General features: G+C 42.3%; 1 protein-coding gene and 1 pseudogene across 1 annotated transcript; one reads left to right on the top strand and one right to left on the bottom strand.

Moving 5' to 3' along the window:
- The first annotated feature begins 7478 nt into the window (after nt 1–7478).
- LOC115328187 (plasma kallikrein-like) lies at nt 7479–19001 on the top strand. Its single transcript, XM_029989366.2, has 7 exons — nt 7479–7527; nt 8630–8742; nt 13698–13792; nt 13855–13933; nt 14740–14926; nt 18339–18472; nt 18840–19001. The coding sequence occupies exons 1-7, from the start codon at nt 7479–7481 to the stop codon at nt 18999–19001; spliced, it is 819 nt and encodes a 272-aa protein (XP_029845226.2).
- A 2276-nt stretch (nt 19002–21277) lies between these two features.
- LOC115328181 lies at nt 21278–22126 on the bottom strand (annotated as a pseudogene).
- Nucleotides 22127–27145: the final 5019 nt, after the last annotated feature.

Below are 27145 nucleotides of genomic sequence, written 5' to 3' on the forward strand. Positions count from 1 at the left end.
TTCCCTGTTGTTACCGCGCCTGTCTTTTTTGTTTCTTCGACTGTTACCGCCTGCGGAACGCGCGCCGCTTTTGAGTCGAAAAGATCGTCTGCTAATGGGGTATCCACACGAAGGAGAACTCCGCGGACGGATGTCGTGACGTCAACAGCCCGGGAAACTCCGTCCCCAGCTCCGCCGCGTGCACCGGCGGAGCTTTCGTGCTGACAGCACGAAGCCTCCACGCCTCCGCCACGGAGGAGAACGGCGGCGCGAGGCCAGCGAGGCGTCAAAAAGGGATGACGTATGTCTCACGTGATGCACGCTCCGCGGAGGAAAGGAGCGGATTTCTCCTTCGTGTGGATACCCCTTAAAGAGCCTTTGAGGAATACCTCGGCCGGCTCTCGGCGCCCGTATGCTCGTTCGTTGACGGCGTTCGTTGCGCCATCTCTTGTCTACTGTGCAAAACGGCGCCGTGTTGATTGCAGACCGGTGGCGTCGCTGCGTTTCCATAGGAGCTAAGCCTTTTTCTTTCTTTACTTTTTCCCCAGGTAAGTTCGCTCTTTGCAAATTTTACAAAAAAAAAAAAAAAATGCACCATCTGTGGGCAACGCTGCACAAAGTCGTAGCGCAATAGGTTAAGAAACCGAATTTTCCGGTCGATTTAAAGAGCCTACCGTCTTCTTGTTTCACCCGGTATATATGCTGCAGTTGCGTGTTCTACTCGCTGATATACAGCCTCCTTCCGAATTTCCTCGATTTTTCGTTCCGACTTCCGCCGCTTGGCATCGGGCGCTCGCGCGTGCGCAGAACGCTTCTCGGAAAAGGTCCATTCTTTCAATCCTACCGAGTGCGGAATGTGAGTTGACCGCTTGGTGGCGTCTTTATCTAGAAAAATATTAATTATGCAGGCGCTCAGACATACACCGTAAACGCTTTACATACGCATTTCTTTATTTATTCTTACAAGAAACGGCCGATATCAGTCAGTTGGAAAGCTTAAAATAATTTATTCATCTGTTCTGCAGGTCACAAAAATGACAGATTTTGAGAACATCATGTGGTTTCCAAGAAGAAGAGTAAAGACTTTTAGCCCCAATTTTTGGTGATGCTTTCAGTTTGATGCATTTATTTTAATTTAGGATATTTAACACACTCTTATAAAAAAATCGAGCACTTAGTAGACCAACCAATTCCTTCAGAATTCAGATATGCAAATCGACGCAACTCTTATTTGAATACAGTAATATGATAATTAACATAAACCTTCCCGGTTTCAAATAAAAATGGTCCACAATGTGAGACATTTAAATAAGAAACCGAGGTAAAAAATATTACACAATAATTGCCACAAAAATTGTGATCTCACATGGTCTCTGGCCGCTTTCTATTTATGCCTAACATAGTCTTACCTCCTCCCAGGTGGCGAGTAAATTCTCCTGCCTTTACTTTTAAGCACAAAGGCCTACGAATAATCTTTAGAAAACACCCGCTTCGAAAGTCACGTGCCGAATATTCGAAGTTCGGAACCCCTGCACAACGGCGTGACAACTTACATTGTAGAACGTGCGAGTCATTCCATAACACAGCGAACGTCGGGACGCGGCAAAAGCTAGAAGCCGACGAGTTAAACTGCGTCGAAATTGCAACATCACTGAGGTCATCATCTTTTTCATTGGGTGTTTTTGCCTTCTAATCCAACGAAACGCGTAAAGTGTGCCGTGAGGTTGCGGTTTTAGTCAGCCATTGTGCAGAGATTACACAGCTGCCAACAGGGGGCAGTGTTTCGAAATGGGTGTGTTGCCATACCCGACGCTGACACAGATAGAAACAGAAGGGCATGTGGCCCATTTAATAGGAATGCCCCAAAAGATCAAGTTATTGTTAGGTTTCCATGACAACGCATATAGGTTGTGTTCCAAAATTTACTCGGTCCAACTCCGGAGTAAAGGTTCCGTGCCGTGACGTTTCAAAACCTACTCGCACTTACTCAATGACGTCAGAACTCGTGTTTCAAAAGCGGATTGTTTACTCAGGAGTAATGGACCTTTTCCACATACCGACGGCACCAGGCGGTGGCTGCACGAACTAAAAATCGAGGAAGTGACCTACCTGCGCTACCAATCGATAATGGGAGCCACGCTACCAGTTTCTTCGCTGTCTGAGCAGCGGCGCCTGCCCAACGCGACTTTAAAGAGGGACATCCGTGGCGTACACCCAAACGTCGTATTTTTCTTTCCGTCGACGTTCTTTTTTTGTGTAACAGAATTATATATATGCTGCAGTTACGCGTTCTACTCGCTGATATACAGCCTCCTTCCGAATTTCCTCTATTTTTCGTTCCGACTTCCGCCGCTTGGCATCGGGTGCTCGCGCGTGCGTAGAACGCTTCTCGGAAAAGGTCCATTACTCACGCTACCCTTCTCGAGCGGAGGGTAACGTTGAATATCACTCCGAGTAAATACGTCACATGATCTTTTCGCCGTCTGCTTGTCGTCTGCTTTCTGCGGGAAAAGCCGTCAAGGCTCTTTTACTCCCTTGGCTTTGGTGGCAGACGTTCGAAATGACAAATAGTGAGGTGCAGCCATTTCTCGCATGGTTATTGCGATTTGCTGTTCTAAACGCAGATATTGTCTGTGCACCAACGCAGACCGGGCATCTTCCCCGGGAACGTATATCTCTTGTTATCTTTAGAGTGCGAGCGTAAACAAGAGGTTCTCCGCATCATCGTCTTCGGCGTTGAAGCAAACTCCATGTTCTTACGTTCAAGCTGATAATGTTCAAACGCAATAAATGGTGTGAAGCTTTTTCCCTCCAGAGTGTGTGTAATGATAGTACAACGATGGTAAAGCAGTCAGGGCTTCGAAGATTTCATGCATATGATAAGTCAACCCCACTTCATCTCACTCCCCAAGAAGTTGCCTATAGAGGTTCGGCAATCCTCGTTGTGATTTTGTTATCATATTCGCGTCACAGCGAACTTAAGTTACGTATCACTGCCGAGAAAGCCCTCTGCGCTCTACCGCTACACCGTGGGGAAGTAATTTCTGCAAAACGTAATCGGTTCAAATTACGATGCGTGAAACGTATGTGTTTAGGGCGCCTCGACTAAACTTACAGCAATCGCGCTGATTCATAGAAACAAATTTTTGATGTCTAACTGAAAGGAGTAAGCAATATTCATCTCAATATACAACCCGAAAAGAAGGTGAGCAAAAAATAGGCTGCTGGAGCCACCTCACCGTGTCATAATTGTAAAAAAGAACCTTCAAAGTGGTTAATATTATCGTCTCTTCGAGTGCTTTCTTCATGGCCAAAAGAGATCGTCTGCTAATCTCCGGCATCGCTGCTATACTTTCTTTTTGCCGTAGACCAAGACGAAGCCAATCCGCGTTGTATCCAGGTGATTTTCTTGGCCGTTCCAAAATCGAGTCGCTGATCGTTTACTCGCAATATCACGTAGTATTACGCTCTCACGTAGGGTACAGGCTGCTCGTACAAGATTTGGAACATAGCCATAGAGATGCGCTGAACAAGCTTTTAAACCAAAGGGCCTCACTTATCTTATTTTTTTAGTTTTTGGACCTTGTTAACACAAATTTTAAGGCAGCACGCCACTGAAAAACCTAGCATGCTCCAAGTTTGGCAAATTAAGGTTCCTTAATTCTGCACAATGGAGTTTGCTCTGCGCAAGTTAGATTCAATGTGTGTTACTTTGTCACCAACTAGCCTAACACTTTTGTCGTTCGGCAGCGCCGAATCGCAAGACATGAACCCGAAATTCGCGATGTCAACCATGTACCTAAAGTGGAATGTAACGCTTGCATTTGCTCAATGATTAAGGTACCAAAATGCAGCGCTACAACCAAACCGTCAGATAGGGAAGCCTTACTCTGGTACTTGTTTGCGGACATGTAGGACAGAAATACAAACACTCTGCGCCCCCTCCCCCTAAAAAAAATCAGTTTTCATTCTATTACATGTTTTTGGGGCTTTCAGAGTCCTAAATGCCCAGACCAAAATGAAATGTTGACCCAAAGGTTTGCGCCACCTGGGTTGCGTCCACTATAGCGAACCGAGTAATAAACGACTTTACCCTTTTCGTTCCTGAACTAGCCGTCCATAGTTTGAGCTGCTGGTTTCTATATTGACGAGGCACATGCGCATTTTGGCATTTCAACCTCCGAAAGTATTATCTGCACAACGGTTTGTCCACATTATATGGGGTCCACACTATCGAAACATGGCTATAAGGTTTAGCACCAAAACATTCCGTTTTAGGGAAAATCTCGTCTCTTTTCGGGCCATTATGATATAGCAGCTTCGGTCTCAGCGCAACATATAAACTTGCCTTTGAATAGGAAAATACGCATTCAACGTTTGGCTTTTGTTCAAAGAGCCACGTAGTGTCTTTAAGCCATCTGCGCTTGTAACTTCATAAAATTCCTGAAGGCATGAAGCTCGGTTGGTGAGTTTCCATATCTTGATGTTACTGGCAGAAAAATCGAACTATAGGTAGCGCTTTGTTGGTCTTGCTTCCCATATAGCTCAGATTTTACCCAACCCAAGGCCCGTGCACCGCATTCTTTAGGTCTTTTATTTTGACGGGGCGTGGGGTAGGGATTGAAAACGAAGGCTGCGGCGGCCTTTGGATACATTATTAAACGCAATGTCCGAAACTAACAATATCTTATACTTCATCTCAACACCGCTGATGTGAACTGTTAGAGCGTGGCTATTTGATCTCCTGTGCAATGTGCATTTAATTGCAACGCCTTGGATGAATTCTTTACGCAGAATATTATAATGTGCGTGCTTTTCAAATTACAATACTATATGGGGCGTTTTTTGAAACATCAGAAAATGTCTCTACAAGAAGTACACATCGCGCGCACACACATAGACACAAATAAAAAGAATCGGTTTGTGTCAAAAGGCGCATTTTAGGGAAATAATAACGTTCATTATAGTTATTCGCTTAATTAGATTTAGAAAATTCACCTTTTAAGTAATATACTACAAGGTACTTTTAAAACTCATTGAGCGTCATCCAAAATCATAAATCAGCGCATCTTACAAGAATATAATGCATCCGCGGCGTTTTAAAGGGAAAATGGAGAGGTTCTGCATTAAAAAAAGAAAGAAACACACTTAAATCGTATTCATTTCGATTTCAGGATCATGAATATCGTGATGAGTTTTCAATGTGGTGCACAGAGGCTGCAGAAAATCATTTTAGAGTTACCGCTGAAGCCCCTCCTTCCCGGAGCGTGACGTCATATCCAGAGTTTTTGGAATTTTCGCTCTCGTGCATCTTCAGCACCTATCAAAACTACGCACGCGCACTCTTGCTATTTTCAAAAATGCAAAAAAAAAAAAAAAGTGCGCTCGGCGGTCGAAAGATGTGGGTATGACGTAACGACTGGTAAGTGGTCTTCGTGCTTTCCCGCGTTTACTTAGATCTTCGAGAAAAACGAACGTGATATTCAGATGCACGGAATAAAACAATGTAAGATTCATCTGTACCTCGTTTTCTTTTTTTCAAGAACCTCTTCAGTTTCTTTTTAAATAGTTAAAAAAAAAAACATTCAAATTGGACGTGTTTTTAGGTTCCGGTTTCTTATCAGAGCGTATCTTTGTGCCAGCAATCATACTCGTCACTTCCTGGATGAGTGAGCTTAAGTGTTGAATTTTCCTGCGTCAATAAAGAAGGCCACCGTAGGCCAAAGATTGAATACGACGTAAGCGTTCGGCTGAAAGTCGTATCCAATCAGCAGAATCTGTGACCTTCTTTAATGACGCAGGAGCGTTCAGCACTTAGGCTCTCTTATCTAGGAGGCGCTGTCCTACTACCCCTGGCAAAAGCCCGTAACTACCCCGTCGCCTCACGCGTAGGAGAAAAAGAAGTGTGGCGCGAGCCGTCGAAATGAAACGCGCTGTGGTCCGAATAAAAACAACGACAACAAGAAAAAGGTATGATTCTCCATGGCAATCATGCATGGAGCCGCACGTTAGTTGCGCGCTTCGGTCGCGGGAGAGCAGCACCGCTGGCACGGAGATACGTAGGTTTTAGTAATAAAACAACAACAAAAAGCTTGAAAACAAGTAAAAATATTTTAGGAAGGTTATAAAATGCTCCGCGTGCCACCTACTATTTTGAGGAACCCTAGCTAATGATCGTTTGACGATGCCAAGAAAATGTATTTCTAATTCAAGGCACACCTTTATCTTTACTTTTTAAACTAAATTAGTAAAATATAATAAGTAATCTAATTAGACCGAACGTTCATAAATTTTCTAAAATAACGTTTTGGAAGAATCCTATATAACATCAACATTCTGTCGGCACACTGTACTTTTTGCAAGAGCGATTAATCCCGCGTTTTGAGAAACACCCTGTAATTCGTTCCACCGTAAGTTCAGCGCAGTCTATGGCTGGAAAACACACAAGCGGAATAGCACATTCTAGAAGGGCAGGACGAATGACGATGTATTCCTATGTGCTCAATTGGCTGCTCCGGGAATAGCACACTCCCAACAATGCAACATACGACAAGATGTTGTGCTTTAAAGCTCAGCTTTGACTGGTATATAAATGAGGTGTAGATCGTACCATAGATATTAGCTTTGCAGAAATCTACTACCTCATACGCAGCAACTATGTAATTTTTAGTTTATAAATAGCGTTGCTACGGCTACCATTAGGAACCATTTCAGCTAATTGAATCCATTGAATGAAACCCATGAGCTTGATGCAACGTCGGGCAACGCGTCAGTACGGTAGTCATGGTCGCGTTGTTCATTAGGGCATTACGAGTATGTATCGTCCTCGCGTTGACTAATCTCTCTCTTAGGAAACTAATCTATTAATTACGTTTAGTAAATGTTATGCACACGTTTTTCAAATTCACGTGTTTAGTTTGCAAATAATTTGAAAGGATGAATAAAAACTAGAACCTAAATATTTTAATTTATTTGAGACAAAACATCGCAATACATTTCTGTGTTGTTTAGTGATGTATATGTTACAAGTTTTTGTTTGATACAGATATTCTTTTTGACATAGATATACAACTGTAAATAAATCAGCACAAAAATGTTTTTCCTTCCTGCAAAATACAAACAAACAAGGTTCAAGATAGAAAAAAACTAGCATTATAATGTAAGTTATACAATTGGTCGCCGTTGCTGGTCTCTGCTTTCATGGAACCATTGTATGAATACATTTCGGGGTAACTCGAAACAAATATTTTTTATGAGTTTATTAAACAATAGTCCAAATGCACGACTAAATAAACATTTCACAGATCCTAAGATAATATATAGGACATGACCCTTAGACACTGTGAGATTACGACGAGGATATGCTCAACATTGAGGAACGTTTTATTTCAGATGTAAGGTACTTTTTTCTAAAAGTGAATCTAAACATATAAAAAAAATATTCGCAGATATGCGGGAAACTCCGTGACAGCTTGAAGATTCGGCAGCTTGGCTCAATTATGAAGGTTGCTCTAGCCTTGACATTCTACACCCTTGAATTTCTGAAGAGTAAGTGTCAAAACACCAATGTAATAGCAGTAACGCTAGCTCAGCAATTTGGTAAATCTTGTGACATTGGGCAATCTAATATAAACGCGACGCCACAATCAATCTAAAATTACAAGTAAAAAGAAACACAAAATATTCTAATCCCGAGCGATTACACGGGAGTTTATATGGAACACAAGGTTTTCATGCTATTTAATATTTTTTTTATTTCTAAGTCGTCACCTTTTCTCACTTTTTAGCCTTCCAGGGTAAAGAGAACGACAAGTAGAGACACTTAAGACTGCTTTTGTGTGGAAATGCGAAAGCATGACGCACGCGCTAGGCACAGTGCTCGTCTCGTACGCCGATGGCCCAGGTTCGATTTCGACCCAGACCGAAATGTACGAAATTTTCTTTTCAAAGCCATTAGTTTACTTTGTTTGCAGAAACCTCCCTGAGAAATTTTTGACGTGTTTTTACTCTTAGCGCGGCGCCGCCAGCAGTTTGCTGACTCCTTAGCGATGATGCCGCCGTTGATATGGAGCCACATGACACGTCGCAGCCAGTGGGAATTTAGCTGCCGTTTTGCGCTTCTACAGACGGACTTTAGGTGCCGTTTTTCGCAGTTACAGACAACGCCGGTTTCGTTCTATGGGACGGTTAATTCTTTCGCCTTAAAATGAACATGATCACACACTGGGCACAGCTAATAGTCATGTTTTGTTTTAATGTATTTGATTTTTTGCTAATGATATAGGATATTTTGACAATAACAAACACACTGGAATGCACTATCAAAAGCAAGTATTTATGAAGGTTATTTCTGTTTTAATGGTATACTTCCGAGAATACATTCTTACACACGCCTCCTTAAGTTGCCACGATTAATAACGTTAGCATAACGAAATCTATTGTTTTTCTTCATTTTCCGCTGCTTTTTAATTTTCATTTAAAACTGAACGATATCGTATTGGTATGGACAAAATCAGAATACTCCCAAGATTTCTCGTTCTTTCAAACATCAAGAAGCATATATAGATACGGGTCCGGGAATTATGTATTGAAGGATCAGACCCCATGAAATCTGCAACGTAGATCTGACATGTATTGCGTTCCTTTGAAGCTTGGGCGTGGCCTGAGGAAAACTGCGGACAGAGCGTTCCCTCTGGCGGCCACATCGGACGCATTCTTGCAAGACAAAGTCGGCCAGCACGCAGTGGAGAGCATCCATGGACGGTGAGATTGTTAGTTTAAATAATTTAGTATGATCAATCGGTAGATGCTATTAATTATATTAATATTTGTAACTTCACGAAGAAATGTCAAAGCGCATCTATCACCCTCTTAATCCCTGACGTTTGTCTTTTTTTTTCTCGGCCCCCCAAAAATTTTGCGCTGCTTCGTCGCCTTCTTTTTCTTTTGGTCTTCTTCACTCTCCTCGGCTTGTGAATTCATTCCTCCTGGAACGATATTTAAAAATGTAGGTAATCGGAGCTAGTTCTACTGTGTTGTTCGGCCCAGTGTACCACACCGTTTTGAGAAGCCCTTGTTGCACTGATGTTTTGATGATTTGGTAAGGCCCCTGTAGTGTGAAGCAGATCCTGGCAGGCCTTTCCGGATCAAGACAAAGTCATCCACCCGTAGCTTTGGAAGCTCAGTGTTGTGTCACTTATCAAGATGCCGTTTCATCTGGTAGCAATAGTTTTCTCTTTGACCATCAGACTTTCAGGCTGTCAGCAGGCTGCAGCGGAGCTTTTCCCGAGATCACGAAAAGAGGACCGCATCCCAACCCTGCCGTGCAGGACCGATTATTATGTGCTACACCAGCCTCAAGAGAACATTTCCAGCCACCTGGAAAGTTGGGGTACATGTTCATATATTGTTTTATGTCTCGAATGGCGTGCTCCGCTAGGCCATTTCCCAAAGGATGATAAGGTGCCGTGAATCGCAGGGCTATCCCGTGGTCTTCTTCCTATCCTTTTAGTTTGCGGCTACGAAAGGCTGGTCCATGGTCCGAAACGACGACCTCTACGTTGTGATACACTTCTCTTCTCAACAAAGAGATCACGCTGTTACCGTCTTCCTTACCTGATTTTGGTGCCACCATTCGAGTGCACTCGTCGATGCACAGCAGTGCTTGCGTTTTCTTGACACTTTCTCTCTTTTTCTTCTATCTCTGTGAAGTCGAGGTGAAGCACTATAAAAGATGTCTTGGAGTGTTCAGGTAGCGTCATTTTACCTGTAAGTTGTCTGTATTTAACTTTGTACATTTGGCACGCGTGGCAGGATTTCATGTAGAGTCTTGTTTCATCTTTCATGTGAGGTCACGTGAACCGTTTGGTCAGCTTCTTATAAGTCTGCCAGAGCCCGTGATGACCACCTCACTCTGGGCTTGTGTGGTACAATTCTAGAATCTGAGGAATCATTGAGGATGGAACGAGAAGCTTTTCTTTTGTGCCAAGTTCTAGATGTTCTGTCCCTTCCCAGAGTTTTGATGCATTCACGACTTCGGGTGAGCCTACAGGAGACGTAAGCAGAAGTTGTGACATCGCGTCGGCGTCTTTTAAGGAAGCACTTGGACAATGGATTACTTCAAAATCAAACTGCTGCAGCTCATTGATCCAACGAGCTATTTGTTTCTTCGGCTCAGTCATTTTGAGTAGAAAGGTGAGTGCTTCATGTTCACTAAAGAGTTTGAATTTTGAACAAAAATATCTAACCGCCTTCATTACCGCCAGGACTTCTTTCCCTGTGGTGGTGTAGTTCACTTCAGTCTTCGTGAAAGTGGAACTCTGGTATCCCACGACGTATATCTGTTGGGACGCAGGTTTCTCGATGTCACGTTGGTAAGCACTGCACTTGTTGCGTAGTGTGAAGCATCTGTGCTGAGCTCGAATGGCAGATTGAAATCTGGCAAGTGGAGTACAGGGTCGGATGAGATGATCCTGACCGTGACAAGGCTCTGATACGCGTCTTCGCAGTCCTGCGTGCAGTCGAACTCTGTTTCTTTCTGAGTCAACTTGGTCAGGCAGCCGCTTTTCGTATCATAGTCCAGGATGAATGATCTGAAATGTCCTGCAAGGTCGAGAAACACACGGAGAAACTTCTCGTCGTAGGGCTTGATAAGTTGGGAAATACGGGCAGCTGACACTTGTTCCGTATTTTTCGTTGCTCCGTCCGGAACTGTGCCTAAAAAACAACTTTGCTCTTAAAAAGTTCTCTTTTCTTGAAGTTGACCTTGAGGTTGGCCTGCCAAAGTGCAGACAAATCTTGTGCCAGATGCTGTTTGTGTTCGCTCTCTGTCTTTGAGTATATGATGATATCAACATAGACATTAAAGAATTCACCAAGGTAAGGCTGGAGGACGGCGTTCATCATCTTTTGGAACCAGCTGGGTGAAGTTTTCCATTAAAAGTGCAGGCGATTATACTCATAGATGTTGAATGGCGTTATAAACGCTGTGAACTTCTTGGTGACCTCTTGAAGATTCAACCGCCAGAACCCTTTACACAGATCAACCCCAGAGAAGTACTTGCAGCCTCCTGTTTCATCAATTATACTGTCGATGCGAGTCACTGGAAAATAAATGAGGGATGTTCGTTGGTTCACTGCTCGGGAGTCTGTGGTAAGGCGAAATGATGGGAGAGGCAAATGGAGAAACAGAAGGCCGTATGATGTCAAAATCCAGCAGGTTCTGTAGCTCTTGTTTTAGGCACGTCTTCTTTTCTCACGTCAGGTTGTAAGGTTTTTTCTTCGCTCCAGTTTTCTCTTCAAGCTCGAACGGTATTTCAAACTTGGAAGTACACCGTGGATATACCCCTACCACACCATTTCTGGATATGTTTTAGGCATTACGTCAGTTAACTTGAGGTGCGAAAAGTAGTGGTGTTACCTCCTGAGTCGGTCGGGCATCCAGGTGGTGGGCCAACAGAAACCGCGTCGTTCCAGTAAAGATTCAGCTTCAGTTGTTTCATGTCTGGGCGCGACAAAAGAAAATCGTACTGCACCCCGTCGACTGCCAAGGCTTGGGTGTCTGATGCGTGAGACTGGAACTTGACTTTCACGTTCACCCATTTGAAGTGTTGCCTTGTGTGGCCATCGGAGCTCGGAACAAAGACTTGCCTTCCTTTAAGACTTGGGGAGATCTTCTCTTTCTTGATGTTAGGAATGGAAGATCCCGTATCTACAAAAGCCTGCATTTGTCCATTTACTGAAAGCTGGATAGGTAGCGAACATGGAAAAGTTAAACACGTAGTCTTGATTTGGATCTTAGGGTTATACTGCGAACCTTTTTTATTCGTTTTTTGAGTTCTCACTGTGGATCGCGGATGTGGACTGAGACACTTCAGCTTCCACGAAGTGCACTCCAGACAAGTGAAATGGAGTCCGCGGAGCCTGTTCAGCAGCTTTTTGCTCCACTGTTGACGTCTCCCGGGAACACAGGCTGTACCAAAGCTGGTCATAGGTTGTCTACGCCACCGGTCACTTCTCCCAGGACTAGAGGTCTGTGGTGCTGGAGCGCGAGAGTCCGCTGCCGCTCTGTTATCCAGGCGGGTAGAAAATCTCGCAAAGACTGTAGCAAGTTCTAATGGTCTTGGGTGCCCTCTCTTTGATTTGTTTTTGCAATTCTTGTGATAGCCCACGAGTGACAAGCGCAATGGCGGCGGTGGGGGTAGTTTAGGCTCGGCAAGCTGAAGGAGCGTTCTCTTTTCGAACAAATACTCCAGAAGAGTACCAGACCAAAGTTTTAAATGGAATAGCGTGGCTTGCTACCACCTTTCCACAGCATTTCCTTAGAACGTAGTCAAGAAGTTGGATTTCCATTCGTTTCAAGGCTCGTCAGCGTGGCCAACCAAGCGTAACTTGTACCATTGCTTGGCTACTCCTCCCAGGAAAAGGTGCATGTTTTGCACGTGGTCTCGTTCTGAAGTCCAGGAATTTTTCTCGCAGGCGTACTCGAACAAAGCAATCCAACCTTCCGGACTATTTCATTGCTCGTCAATGTCTGGCTTTATCACCTCGTATCTGGGCCTTTTATTTTCCGCGCTGAGCGTTGACATAAAGCTCTGCGTAATGACGTTTTGTTGTGACATTTGCTGCTGTTGAGCATGATTTGCTTGGAGCACTGCTGTCACATCTGAATTCGGAGACCCTTTGGAACCGTAGGTGCTGGAGTCGCCACTCACTGCAACACAAGCTTGTGAAAGACAGCCCTCTGTATGTTAATCTAGACTGACCCCTTTTACATCAACTCCTTCCAAGAAATGGTACCTTTCTGGAGGACGAGTTCGATGAGCTCCGGAGATGGGACATGCTCTGGCAGCTCCCCGTCTGGTTCATCTTAAACTTGATATCGGTTAAAAACCACTCGGTCTATGTTCCGAGCTGCAGCAACAGCATTGTACCCACATGTGCTGGATCCTGTCGACTGCGTCAAATTATGTAATGTTCCGAAGAATTTTCAAAACGCATCTATCACCATCTTAATCCCCGACGTTCTCCTGTTTCTTTTTTTTACCCCCCCCCCCCCCCCCCGAGATCTTAAGCTGCATCGTCTTCTTCTTTTTGGCCTTCTTCAATAATAATAATAGTTTTGAATACAAATATCTTTAATGTAGGTCACCCTGTTCTTGAAATCACGTTAGAACTTGTATCCAGGGCCTGGCGTCCTGCAGATTTCATTTATATAATGACAAAGCACGACTGTTAGCATGACACTTATAAAAGAAACACCGATTTCGAATGCAGAATTGCACTCTTACGGAAGCTAGCTTTGATTTACCGTTTACCGTTGTGTGGCCGGCCACACAAAGCAAATATGATATAAAATAAAATTTAAAAAAAACAAAAACGAAGAGGTTGGTGGAAGGACTGGGAGCTGCATCAAGAAGGGTTCACCAGTTGCTTCGCTGACTCTTTCTGTGAACTTTCTGTCTAGATTGCATAAGAATGAACACCGTTTTTGTGCAGGAGAGGCTTTCTGTGACTGTGAGTTGCGTAAAAGTTCTGAAAATACTAATTCACGGTACACGATACATTGCCCATTTAAATGCCTTTCAAAAGTGCGGGAGGTCTAGCAATAAGGAATTTATACCTTTACTAGCAGCAAGTGGCCTCACAATGACACAGACATAGGTCACATACATCTAAACATATCCCTCCATGCGACAATATTTTAAATCTATTTGCAGGTATCTATTCAAATGGTGAATCAAACAAGACATATCTGCTCTGGATCTCTCATAACAGCGGAAGTTGTTCTGACCGCCGCACATTGTCTGGAAGAGTGAGTTAGAGCTTTAGAGTAGTCTCTAATATAATAAAATTAATTTTGTTTCCACATCTCAGCCAGCTTCCAAGAAAGTTCAAAGTGATAGCTGGGTTCACCAATAAAATGGAAAGCAGTCCTTTTATTCAAAAACGCTTTGTGAGTATTTTTTCCCCTAAAATATCGCAGACGCGCGCCTAAATGAACAGCCTTGTTGTGCAAATATTACGGACTTTTGTTAGATATGGCTGGCATGTAATGACGGGTCCAGCATTTCGTTTTTCCAAAAAAGCACGAACGGCAGAAACATAATACAGTTTAACTTTCTTACGTTTATAGTCACATCAGCGCAAGTTTACAAGATAGATGTTGTGGAATAGTATAAGGTTGTTTTCAGGTTATCGGTAAAGATTCAGTATGACCAACATAGATAAATTATGACAAGTTCGTTACATGTTTTCAAAGATATTAAGACATTTTTTAATATCGGGCTCCGATACTCATCGTCCGATAACATTGCTATTAAAAATGCATAAAATTAGATGATGTCAGGAAACAATGTGACACACCTGAAGCCCGGCTTTGGAGACTAGCTGTAAAATAAAACGCTGTGTATAAAAAAGAAGCGGTTTGCTAGGGTGTGCAGCGCATCTTTCAAAACAACTTTAGCAGCACTGGCAAAACGAAGAGTACTGCCCCTTGTCCATCTGCATATAATTTGACAAAAGTTTATATTTTTCTGAATGAAAGTTATTCACTTCAGTGATATTGACGTTTATAGCACATGTTCGAAGAAAAACAGCATATTCAGGAAGCAAAAGTCAGTTTCATGGTTTCAAAGTTGCTGATGAATATCAAACACGAACAGTTTATATCCCTATACTTGAGGTTTTTTCTTTACCTGCGTGTTATGGGAGAGAGGCAGTTTAGCATGAGCATTAAGAACATATTTTTTATCATTTTAGGTGTTAAACTATTACCTTCACGAGCGTTTCATTGACGACATAGAACATGATTTAGCGATCATCAAGCTAAAGAAACCGTTCAGCCTCTACCGGAGCAATGGACACATCGCACCTGTCTGTCTTGCTCGTCAAGGAGAACGGGTTCTGAACAATGTAGACGTCGTCGCATGGAAAATGGAATCTGAAGGTAAATAAGAGCGGCGATGGGGATTTTGGAACATTGTTCAAATGTTTCATTAAGAGATGAAATATGAAACGAATGAAAACATTATTTTTTAGAAAATGCTTAAAGTCGAGGTCAAAGTTTCTTTAAGGAAAACAGAGTGGCATGTTCAAACATTAAACAAAAGTGTTTTAAAATGCACTCTCTTACATAAAGTAATAGCAAAGGCAGTGAGAGCTAGGCTGGTTACCACAGGAAAACAATAAACAACACAACCATCACTTTTTAAGGAGATATTGACGGATTTGTAAAAACAATATTTGAATCCGCCTTATTTTTTATGCGCAGATATATTTTTGAAGCGCAGTGAGAAACTGTTAAATTCATACCTGTGCTATCAACATTTAGGTTGATTCATTAAATCAGGGATATCTATAACGGTAATTTGGAATAAACTAGATTTGTAAATATCGTATTATACTTTTAAAGACTGACTTACTGCATCGGTTGTTTGCAAGAACAACCATCTGTCTAATAGACAGAGGTTTGTACGTTATCGGATGACACACACCACCTTATGTTTGCCCTTCGGGTGTGCCTATGGAGCCCGTACGACACAAAACTCTTCTTAATGTTGCATAAATAAGTTTAACATGTGTAATAAGCTTTTGGTCATTTCAAATATGAAAATCATATCAAACTGTCTAGGCAGTTCTTATCTCGGAAAAAAGTGTGAAATGCTTATTAACAATATTAAATTATCGCATTTTCAATGTTGTCGGAACATACTAATGCAACGGTGCTGGCGAGGTGGTTAAGAAGTGACATTTTTCAGTTCTGGTGAGTGGGAAAACGGGAAGACAACACTACAAAAACACAATCTCGAAACGCAGCTGAGATTTATTTATCGCAGGAAAACAGTGCAAAAAGTGTAGGTTGTCTATTTGAGGTTATGTTTTGTAAAATAAACCTCAGAATTGTTTGGAGGTTCGTGCTGTCCTGTCCTTCTGTTTTCCCACTTTTTAGAGATAAAAAAAATGCCGGAACATGGTGATGCTCAATGCTTCTATATGCTCCAATAGTCTAGAAAGGCTGGTGCTATGAATATGTGTAATCAGTTTGGCAATATCTGGTTGCGAAAAGTCGACTGCCCACCTGCTCTTGACGTAATATAGAATATGTTTGTCTTATAAATTACACGTTATAGCAATATCATAACTGGTGTGTAATTTCTAGGATTACGTTATTGGTTTTTTCGTTTAGCGATCACAGTTAAGCGTTTAGTTGATTGGGTCCAAGCTGGAGCTTTTCTTTGACGACTGAAACTAAATTCGGCGAACGTGTCAAGCGATGATAGCAAAGTTCACAAGCGTTCATTTTAATTGAAATAGTCATGATATCGACCGCATTTGTAGTACCAATATACTCAACTTCAGCAACAAAGTAAATTGCCTTTCTTCGAGTTTAACAAGACGCGAGCAAGTCATATTTTGTTGCAAATCCTTCACTTGATTTTTGTTTACGTCAGCAATTCGGAACCCAGTTGCGAGACAATTTTTTTTACAGTTTTCAACTTTTTTTTTGTAGTCAGATCATCCTAGCACGTCTCATGACATCCACATAACTTGTATAACAACCTCGGTTTAACAGATATGGACGGTTTTAGCTCAACATTTGTAGGCATTTATGCTTCTTTTGTATACTCTCTACACTTCCTCATGTGCATCTTTGCCAAAGCACCAGCTGTCGATGAGAATGCAACAAAATCAAAATGAAAGAAGCAAATGATGAATTAATCAAACTGAGGGTACTTTTTTCTGACTTCGAATTATTGCGTATTGGTTCGAAAAATCATCATGAAAAAAAACAAAAAAAACAACAGAAGTATCCGTTTTTGCTTCCCTACTAGTACCACTCTCTTGTGAGAGAAGAAAAGAAAATGCCAAGAAGAGTTGCTGAACGCGCACATGAGGAAATTTAAAGTACGTTAAATGTACACTGGATGTTTAAACCTCAGCGAATATATCGGCCGCCAAATCGCATATTTTAAGAAAAAGAAGTGCTCCACGAAACATATTTTGGTTGAAACTTGCACCAAGTTACATTCTATGACAGCAATATTTAAAGAAGACTAAGATTTTGAACAACATGACTATCAGCTCACACCCAAGCTTGGAGCTGGGTTTATTGATATAAGTCATCTATGTGTCTTGAAGGGTTTGAAGGCCGCCAGGAATGCAGCTTACGTCCATAGTATGTTCGCTATTGACAAATGTCGCCACGATGATACTACACGCTGAGCATTCGCGTCGCATGTGCCCAGGTGTAGCTAGAAATGACATGGCGCTTTTCGCCTGAAGTCTGTGGCCAACCACCACCTGTAATCCTTGAAACATGGCCGTCATATGGATGCACACAGGTAATCGGGGATGGGGAAAGAACTTTTAAAAGGAGACATGTTTCAGCCTAACACTCCCAAAATGCGAAGCGTCTACTTTCCTAGCGAGCATTCTGAATGGCCATCGGTTTAGACTTCTAAAGAGTGTGTACGCGGTTAATCACTGAGCATGATGTAAGCACGAGAAACGCCATGCTAAGTTTCAGAGAACATACGAGTTTTGGGGGGCTAAATATATTTAAGCCCCGTGATTCGCCTATGCTCTCACCACCTATTGCAGCGATTGGCTCTTGCATTGCTTTCTGGCCAATTCGACGCTCCAGAGTTTTTAGAGTAAGAGTTCAAGCTGTCATGAAGCACCTACCTTTGTTGCGAAACGTCGGCTGCAACTACGAGGCTTCCATTTGTTGAACAATCATGACAGGTCCCGCAAAAGTTATTTGGAGCGGAAAACTGATGTAAATCTACAAATTATAACAGTTTACACGCTGCTGCTTAGAAAACCGTGATGACAATACAGGGAGGTCAGCTTGGACATTAGACAAACAGCAAGAGAACAGACAAAACTACACATAGTTCCCCCTCTTTGTGTTTATATAATGTTCCAGCTGACCTCCCGCTACTGACATGTGCCAAGTAGCCCAACTTAAACCTGTTATTTCGTGATACCAATTGGTAATATTGAACATCACACTAAGTGCATTAGGGATTGATTGACCGGAACTTTGAAAATAAACCTTTTTACGACGTGATGTACGGTTTCAAAAATGCATTTCGGTTGAAACGCTCGATCCGAATAATAAGCGTTTGTAGCTTGGATATGCCGAAGACTTTCATCTAAACGAAAGAGACAATAATCAGAATGTTTTTCCAATAATAAACCAACAGAGTGTATCCAGGTTATTGTCAGGGTCTTAAGTCTTTCTCAGGAAAAAAAAAAAAAACGGACATTGATTATGAACAGAAGTTCACAAATAGCTATGCTGAACATTAATTCCATTTATTTACTCCGGAAATATGTTATCGGACTGCAAGCAGATGAATCTTCAGGTCGATTTCTTCGCACGATCACACTTCCCATAAGAAAAGGAAGTAGGTGCAGGAGTGACGTTTATTACCACAACGACCGAACAACATTCTGCGCTGGGCCCAAGAGAGGAGGCAAATGCGTGGTAAGCGACAGTTTACGCTCGTCATTGGATCCAAATAAGTCTTCTTTTACTTGATGATTGTTGACGAATAAGCTGTGTGTGTTCTAAAAAAATCTTTTAGCGACTAAAATTCTTCTGCACGTGTATGGAGTTCATACATGTACGCTCATATAACAAATAAACTAAGCCCACGATGCATTCTTCAGTTATTACTCCCGAACATTGCATCGTTTTTCGTTTTTTTTTGTTTCACAAAGTTGTTTTAGATCAAAGTTAGAATTTTTTATAAGTTAAACAAATACTGCGTCTGGATTTGTTACAATGCGTTATTCAAGCCACTGCATTTGATGAAATTTCAAGACTTTAACCCTAATACCTTGAATTTTAGGAGGACTCCGGTGGCCCAGCGGTTCAGGAAGACTATTTTAAGGTAACGCAAGTTGGCATTCTATCGTACGGCAAGATTTGTCATAGTCAACTGGGATTCTTCGTCCGATTAAGCAATTACATTGACTGGATTGAAGAAAAGTTGAACACCATAAAATCGTGAGAATGCGCAATTGCTTTAAATAAAAGAAAGTTAATGTTTATACCGATATTTTCTTCATTAACGGCCTTCATGTGTTTCGGATAAAAGAATGTTAGGTACAAAGGCAGGGCTAAAAACAATATAAGACATGCAACTGTTCCTTGCCAACAAAGTTAGAAAACGTGATTGAAACATGCGTACTGTAGTTGTGTCCTATGGTTTAAGACAAACTTTAGAGTGACATCTGCGCGTTTCATTCGTTTCTACTTTTCTTATGAGCGCCTGAAAGCGGTTCACTGGGAATAGTTTATATAAGGGTCAAAAAGGCGAGGTTCAAAAGAAAGTTCAAACTCACAAGCAAAAGAAAAAAAAAAAAGAAAAAAGCAATTCCTCACTACTGCCTAAGGAATACATTGATTGGGGTTCAGTAGCTTCATGTTAAAGAACAGAGCTAGACACATAAAAATAATTCTCTTATGGAGAGGACCATGGATTACGAACAATAAAACTCACTCTAAAATTGCCTGCAAATCCATTTTTCTTGTAATGACCGAGATGTCCGACATATGCGAATAACGAAAGGATCCCGAGAATGACAAAACTTGAAAATATGATTTTTTTTAATCATGATTAAAACCGTTAAAAAGATGAATGCAAGAGAGAATACAAACAGGAGTACCCGTGTTAGTCTTCTCTCTTGAGTTCGTCTTTTTATCGCTTTTACCCACGGTTCAGAACGTTCATCACCGACTAGTCCCAAAGCAAGAACTCTTGAAAATATGATTTGGCTTAAAAAAGGGGACGTGCGCAGGCAACGCTTGTTTTGCAAAACGTGCAGATCACTGTTCCTGAGCACTTGACTACATGTGACTTCCGCTTTTGGCTGTCAATTGTACATTCATCGCCTTAAAGCAGACAAAAAGGTATTACTGAATGTTCGTACCAAGCTGCAGGTAAAGAGAAGCATGTATTTTTCGTGACACTGGGTGGCACGGGAGGATTTGTTCTCTTCACTTGCGTATTGTAGAATTGGCGTGCCAACACACACGAATCATTCGCTGGTCTGCAATCCCTTGGCCATATCTGCCGTAATTATGAGCCTTAGCAAAACTAGATTATTTGGTGTTTCGTAATCGATTCCCGCCTAACCTCACCTCACCGCCTAACAATGGCGAAGGAAGAATACTACGTCGGTATAACGAAATAATCGAATTGCCTCAAGAATGAGAGCAAACCATCCAGTCAGAGGGACGTTTTTGGGCACCGTACATTGAGTGCACGATCTCGCCATTTGAACTTAATAGGGAGTTTTAGGGAACCGTTTTTGCACGTCCGAGACGATACGATGGTGCCTCCGGTACGAACTGCACCTATGAGAGTCTTCTGTGGTAGAGCACGCGGGAGTGCGTACCGCAGGGCCCTTCGTACCATTTTGGGGTATCCACACAAAGGAGAAATCCGCCACTTTCCTCCGCGGATCGTGCGTTAGGTGAGATATACGTCATTAGTTTTTGACTCCTCGCGGCGCAGTCCTCTTCTGTAAAGGAGGCGCGGAGGCTTCGTTCTGTCAGCACGCAAGCTCCGCGGATGGGCGGCGGTGTAGTTCGCATTTAGCTGCTTTTCGCGACACTCGTTTGCTTTTTCTGGCCACGAGGGTCCACCGCGTTATTTTCGAGCTTACGGAATCGCCTGTGCCATTACTGTTGTAGTAGCGCGGTGTTAAAATGGCAAAGATGAATGACGACGCTGATAGGCGAACGCGGGCCAGTAGTTCAACGAAGACCTCATGGGGGACCCGAAGGAATCTTGGATACTCCACGGAGTCGCTATCTAGCAGCTCTTCGTACAACTGTTTTTCTATACGAAGTTCTTTCTTCTCCGTCCAACCTTTCACCCAGAACTTTTTTTTAGTAGGTAGAGTGTCGTCGTCGTCCGTTTGCAGTCTGCTCTTAAGATCACGGAAGACGATAAGATACGCGACTCTGCGTTCAGCGCATCAAAAAAAATGCTATTTGCGCCTCGATTTCTAGAATCCTTCATCTAAAAAAAAGAAAACTTAAAATTCTAGCATTTATGAGCAGCGAAACCTTAAGTTAACTTCACTGTTTCTTTTTTGTTTTAATTTATGTAGTTTGTTTATTTCATATCGCGGGGAAAAACGAACGTAAAAAAATACAGCTTTGTTAGGTATCCGGATTCTAAAGGCACACTAAAAGTCTCTGTGTTACAAATGTTAAAATCTTTTTCTTTTATTTTCTTCAAAGAAATTTGTAGCGTTTTGACGCACATCTGTAAACTTAGTTCAGAGCACTTCTTTGGACGAATACCTGCTCTTCCCCGGGCCACATAACGCCCTGTCTTGTCCACACTTCGACGATATCGGTGTGGGACAGCTTCCGCGAAATGTTCTCTTCCAACCTAGCGTTCATTTCGGGAGTGAAGAATGTCTTGCACTCACCAACGGGACCGCCAGTCCCGGGACGACACTGACACGCTTTATGTACATTTTTTAGTCCCTCCGGAACATCTTCGTTGGTAATCGGCTCCGCAAACAAAGTTTTAAAATTTTAATCGGCGTATTGCTTTATGAGTTTTATGCTGCTGAGTTCCAAGACGTTCTCGAGTATGCCTTTATTTTGAAGAAGCACTGAGTGGTAATCGTTGCCCATGAACTTGACGATTTCGAGAACGTGATAGCCGGTGATAACTGAAGTCAGCGAAACTGTTTCTTCCTCTCATAAATATCTGAAAGAAATCTTGGAATTGCCCGTGTTCGTATTTGTAGGCGGCCATAGTGCGAGTATGAAGAAAAAAATGAAACGGAAAAGTCCTTCGGGTTTCTGCAAACGTAAATGTACTTGACCCTGTAGTCCCACGGCGTCAGGCGGTGGGGCAAGTGGGTCACTATGAGTCCAGGGAGTTTCATGTCCTCGATGACCTTAGCACGTACCATTTCGAGCGTAGGGTTTCTCATAAAGAGGTCCAGGGCACGTAGACGGTGGCACTCCTTTAGTGTTGATCAGGTAGAGGATGTGGCTGGCCCAAAATGTACCACATTTGGGAAATGTGGCCAAGAAAAGATCGTTGGCACGGGGACGGAACTTAATGGCGCTTCGGACTAGATTCGGCTTGAAGTTTATGCTCATTTTAAAATTGTCTACTTCCGCGTATGCTGGACCCTCAGCGGATATTATTGTTGGGGCCTCCATCGGCATTTATCTTCTTCAAAGAACTTGTTTGCGACTTATGACTAAATGCGCGTAGCGTGAATGGTCAGTTCAGTTGGACTTGAACGATCAGTGAACCAGTGCCTCCTTTGTAGAAAAAAAAAATAAGTTGTGATTTTCGCACCTCCATAATGAGGTACAGAATAAAAGTAATACATATTACCAAAAACATTGTTTTCACCAGATCTTCCGGGATATAATCACGTGCGAGTTTAATATGCATGAATATTGGAGCATAAAAAGAAAGAGCAGCATGGTGACGTGTGTGCAGCTGTCGAATGCATATACTTTTATACGTCACTACGGCAAAGCGCGTCGTTCTGCGAACAAGTTCAGCTGCGCTTCACGAGTGTTTTGTTAGCACCTGCACAAAACCATTGGCGATTTCAGCCTGGACTGCAAACCAGGGCGATGAGCGAGCATTAATTTAACTCAGCAAACCTCAACAGATTTTTGAAATGATTCGGAAGGCTTATGGCAATAACGCAGTGGGTCATGCAAGGTGTTTCGAGTGACACTCGCGAGATTTAAGAATAGAAGAACATCTTGGGGAATACGATGAGCGGTAGGGCAACACCGCCTAGAAGACAAGGCCGCTGTGTTGACCTTTTTGCGCCACCTGTGAAGGGCGACGCCGGATACAGATTTGAAACGAGGGCTGCGTCAACACACGGCTTCGAGTTAAGTGTGAACCCAATGTTGACGCAATCGTCGTGCGCAATCTGTGCACGGCGTTGGCCTTTAGTGGTGACATCTCATTCAGTACCACGCTTTTGTTATGTAAGAGGGGTAGGGCGACCTTTTCCACCCTTTTTATGCCTTTCGGTGATGTTCTGCCACATTGAAGCGCGAGTGCCACTCAAAACACCTCGCGCGTCTGCTTTAGTATCTTGGCGTCACCGTACGCAATCTCATTTCCTCTCTCTTTCAGTGTATCTCCGGATAAACTCTGGGCCTTCTTGCGCCATTTTTCTTTCCTACCCTTCCCTCTTTTCATAAAGAGTAGCTGGCCACAAACATTTTCGGGGCATGTCTTTGCAAATTGTTTTTCTAATGATAAAACAGGCTACTCTCCCTTGCATGCCCCCCGGGGGGTTAACTAGTGACGTTGGAAGTGTACGTAAAGTTTAGACGAGCTTCTCATAGTTTCGCAACGCGACGAACTTGAAGCAGCTGGATTGCACCCTTACTCAGTTTTAGTGGGGGACAAAAACTAAAATGGCCTAGATATGCAACATCGTGTAAGCTATTACCAAAATCACTTATCGTACGTCATGAAGTCTGTCTTCACATGGTCATGGGGGCAGTTATATATATATAGCCTTCTATGCTCTGCTGGAAATGGCTAAAGTGTGATTGAACATTATTAGGTGAGCTTAGACATTCAGCTTGCATCCTCCTGACAGCGGAACTGACCGCTGCAGTTTGGACCTCTATAGAATAAATTTTGCTTCAAACTTGCTTAAAAAAGTGGCTTTATTTTTACAAATTCACATTAGATTTTGGAAAAGTTCATTGCGAGACCTTGGTAGGGCGATGCGTAACAATAGCGGCGGAAGTGTCAAACCGTTGAGTGAACGTAGCTAAAAAAAAACTGTTAGCAAAACAGCTGACGAGCAACAGCTCCAGGCCGCCTTGAATGTACAACTCGTTTCTACTTGTACTTGGCCTTACGTACAAATCACTTAAATGTGTAAGAAGCAAAAAAAAAAAAAAAGAAAAGAGATCTTAATCTTGGGGGACTGTTCTCAAACGATAATAACTTAAACAGAAGGTAAAGTGTCTCGTCCGTGTCTCGTCCGTAAAGTGTCCGTGTCTACCCGCTTGTGATTGTCGCTTGTGTTAGCAGTTTGGGAAAGGAGAACGGTGCTTTGCCCAGCCATATGGAGCTCCACCTACACTAAAAACGCTTGTGCTGTGCGTCCGAAAAGAAAAAAGAAATGCCAATAAACTCTTCGCTTTTGGAGCGAGATTTTCCTTAAACTTCTCCAAGGTCTTTTAGTCACCCGAAGGAAAAAGACGGACGCTGCCAATGACCGCTCGACATCGCTGTGACGTCTGATCTTCGATGAGGAGCGAGCTTTCGAAGGAGCCTGATTTTTGGCCTGTCCAGTATCTGAGCCAAAGCCGAAAAAAGAAAACAAACATGGCGGTACGTGACGAGCGTAGAAGCGGTGTGCACGGGCGGTATGGGTGGGCGGCGCGATGCATATTACAGAACAGAAGTGACGAGTGAAAGCAGTGCATATAAACATTACGACTGGGAGGAACCGATCATTAAGGTGTGCACAACTTCATGACATACTTCAGTATCGCCCTCCTGTTCTTTCACGTTAGCAGTGTTTCCGCGGTTTGGGAGGCCTACTAGACCGGGCGAGACCAATCTGGCCAAAGGTAATCGAGTGATATTAATCACTCGATGATTAGACTTCCTCCTCACACTATGCTTAATTCATATAATTTTACTCAGTAAACTTGTGTGTGCAAACACATGGGACAAACTAGGAGTGGACAAGTGCAAGTGCAACTGTCAACTATACTTCGTGTCACCCTCGTGACATCACTCGTGACCCTCGTGACATCATACGTGACGTCACGTGTGCCGTCATTATGGGAAACGTCCCATGATGCAACGCGCGGTTACACCGACGGCGACTGAGATGCCGCTGAACCCGGAAACGGGCGCTTAAGAACTGCGCTCTAAAAGAAAGTATACAATCCTGGTGGGCTGGCCTGCATGATTCGGCAGTAGCACTGCCTTCTTCATGACTTGCCCCGATCGACATGTAGTAGTTTAATTTATAAAATTGGTGAAGGGAAAAGGTAATGACCGTTGTCGAATTCAAAATTGTTGAAGTTTAGGATTAAATTGTTGGAACTTTCTTTCGACTTTCAACTTTATTGTTTTTCTTCAGGGGAGAGGGTGAGGAAGAAAAAAAAGCAGACTTGTCGCTTGACAGAGTTTCTTCTCCCCACCAGCAACGAGAGAAACTATTTTACATACTAGATACCCGTAGAACAAGGTTTTTATACGAGCAAAACACACAATATTAAACAGAAAGAAAACAAAATCTGACATACAACACGAACATTTCTTGCAGGTCGGAGGTCCCATCAAGAATAGGCACAGATAACACAAAAGAAACAATGAACGAATCTCCTTTCTGCTCAAACTCATCATATCCGTGCCCAGTCTATATGTTTTGTTTATGACATTAGGCAACGAGTACCGCAACATCTGAAGGCCGTAGCCTGTTCTGAAGCGAGGCGTTGACCATGTGTCTGCACAACGGCCAGCCTATGCAGGCACTCTCCGCTTCATATTGGCGATTGATAGAAAAACAAGTTGATTTTGCTTTACAGTGATATATGTTAGAAGTGGATAATTATAATGCACTGTAATTGAAACTATATATGAAGGTTTTTTAGAAGTTGTAATGTGTGAGCGTTGAACTCCGTATTGCGCGTAATTCGAATTATTTTCTTCTGGAGAATACACAAGTGATGCATATTCCTAACCGTTGTGTTATCCCAAACAAAGAAGCAGCAATTATAGCAAAAGTAAAACAGGGAGTTATAAAGAAAGATTAAGACCGAAAGGGGTAATATATGACGGGATTTATAAATAATGCCCACAACTTTTGAAAGTCTACCAGCTATGTATTGTACTTCGGCGTCCCAGCTCATGTACTCATTAAATATCACACCAAAGAACTTCACATTTTGTATAAAGTCAATATTTCGTACTTATTCGGCCCTTGAGTAGATGAAAAACTATATTTTTGGATCGAAAAAGTATTGCTTGCGTCTTACCTGTATTATTACTGAAAAGTTTGACATTGTCCGGTCACTTAACTGCAGTGGGCATCGCCGATGGCACCAAGGTAAGCGAACATATTCCTGGACAAAATATAAAACAAAATATTATAACAATGCGCTAGGACGCCCCAAGTGTACGAACAAGATATCGTCGGCATCTTTACGCTTTTGCAGCACCGAATGACCGACCTACATTGCTTCATTTATAACTTCAACCAATATCACCCTACAAAAAAGATCACCAGCTCCCATTCCATTAGCAGCATCAGCCTTCTTGAAGTTTCCGTAGAGCTGTCAGACGGCAAACTAGGTACCAGTCTTTATTGAAGCCATGAAAGCTACATTTACGCGGTTTGTGCGGGTGAGTTATTCGGCCGGGAAAACTTAATAAAGGTCAAACGAATCAAAGGTATACTTCAGCTCATTGGACCCTGTTTTTTTTTTTTTGCAGTGAGTTTTGATATTTGCAAAAACATTAGAATAGATATGTTACTTTATTACCTCAAACGAAAATTCCGTTCGCAAAACAAAATATGTGTGCCAACCGGTTAAAAATTTCGAAAAATAGGTTGGGAGGCTTTTTCGTTTGCAGAAACTATAAGTTTAACAGCTGTGTTCCTCGAATTATAATTTAGACAAAAAAGCTTTCCAATAACTCTTTCAAAGAGAACCTGGTTTAGGGGGGCTATTAAACGAAAAGCCTGGTATTCGTAATCACGAGAACATTTAATTAACGTATTTTTTATTGCAACTTTCTTCAAAAAATATACTTAATGGGAAAATGAAATCGTTCAGCACCGTTCTAACTGAATGTCTATAAAATCGGCTGGGTATTATTGCACACATATGTTTTTGCAATTTTAGTCACTATTCGAAATTAATAGGACAGTTGCATCCTAACAATTAAGATTTATAAAAATAATAATAATTATAATAATCTTTATTTTGGGGTGCCCAAAATACTCAAACGTAATCGAAGAACTTGGAAGTCACGTCTTGGCAAAATTTTTTCCATATAAATGTAAGTAAAGTTCTCAAACCCTAATATCTAAAAACGAAATCATGGTCGAAAAAAAAATTGTTTATATTTTTAGCTATTACAAATTCACAGGATTACTA

This window comes from Ixodes scapularis, unplaced genomic scaffold, assembly GCF_016920785.2.
Source record: "Ixodes scapularis isolate PalLabHiFi unplaced genomic scaffold, ASM1692078v2 PGA_scaffold10__122_contigs__length_95168666, whole genome shotgun sequence".
NCBI lineage: Eukaryota > Metazoa > Arthropoda > Arachnida > Ixodida > Ixodidae > Ixodes > Ixodes scapularis.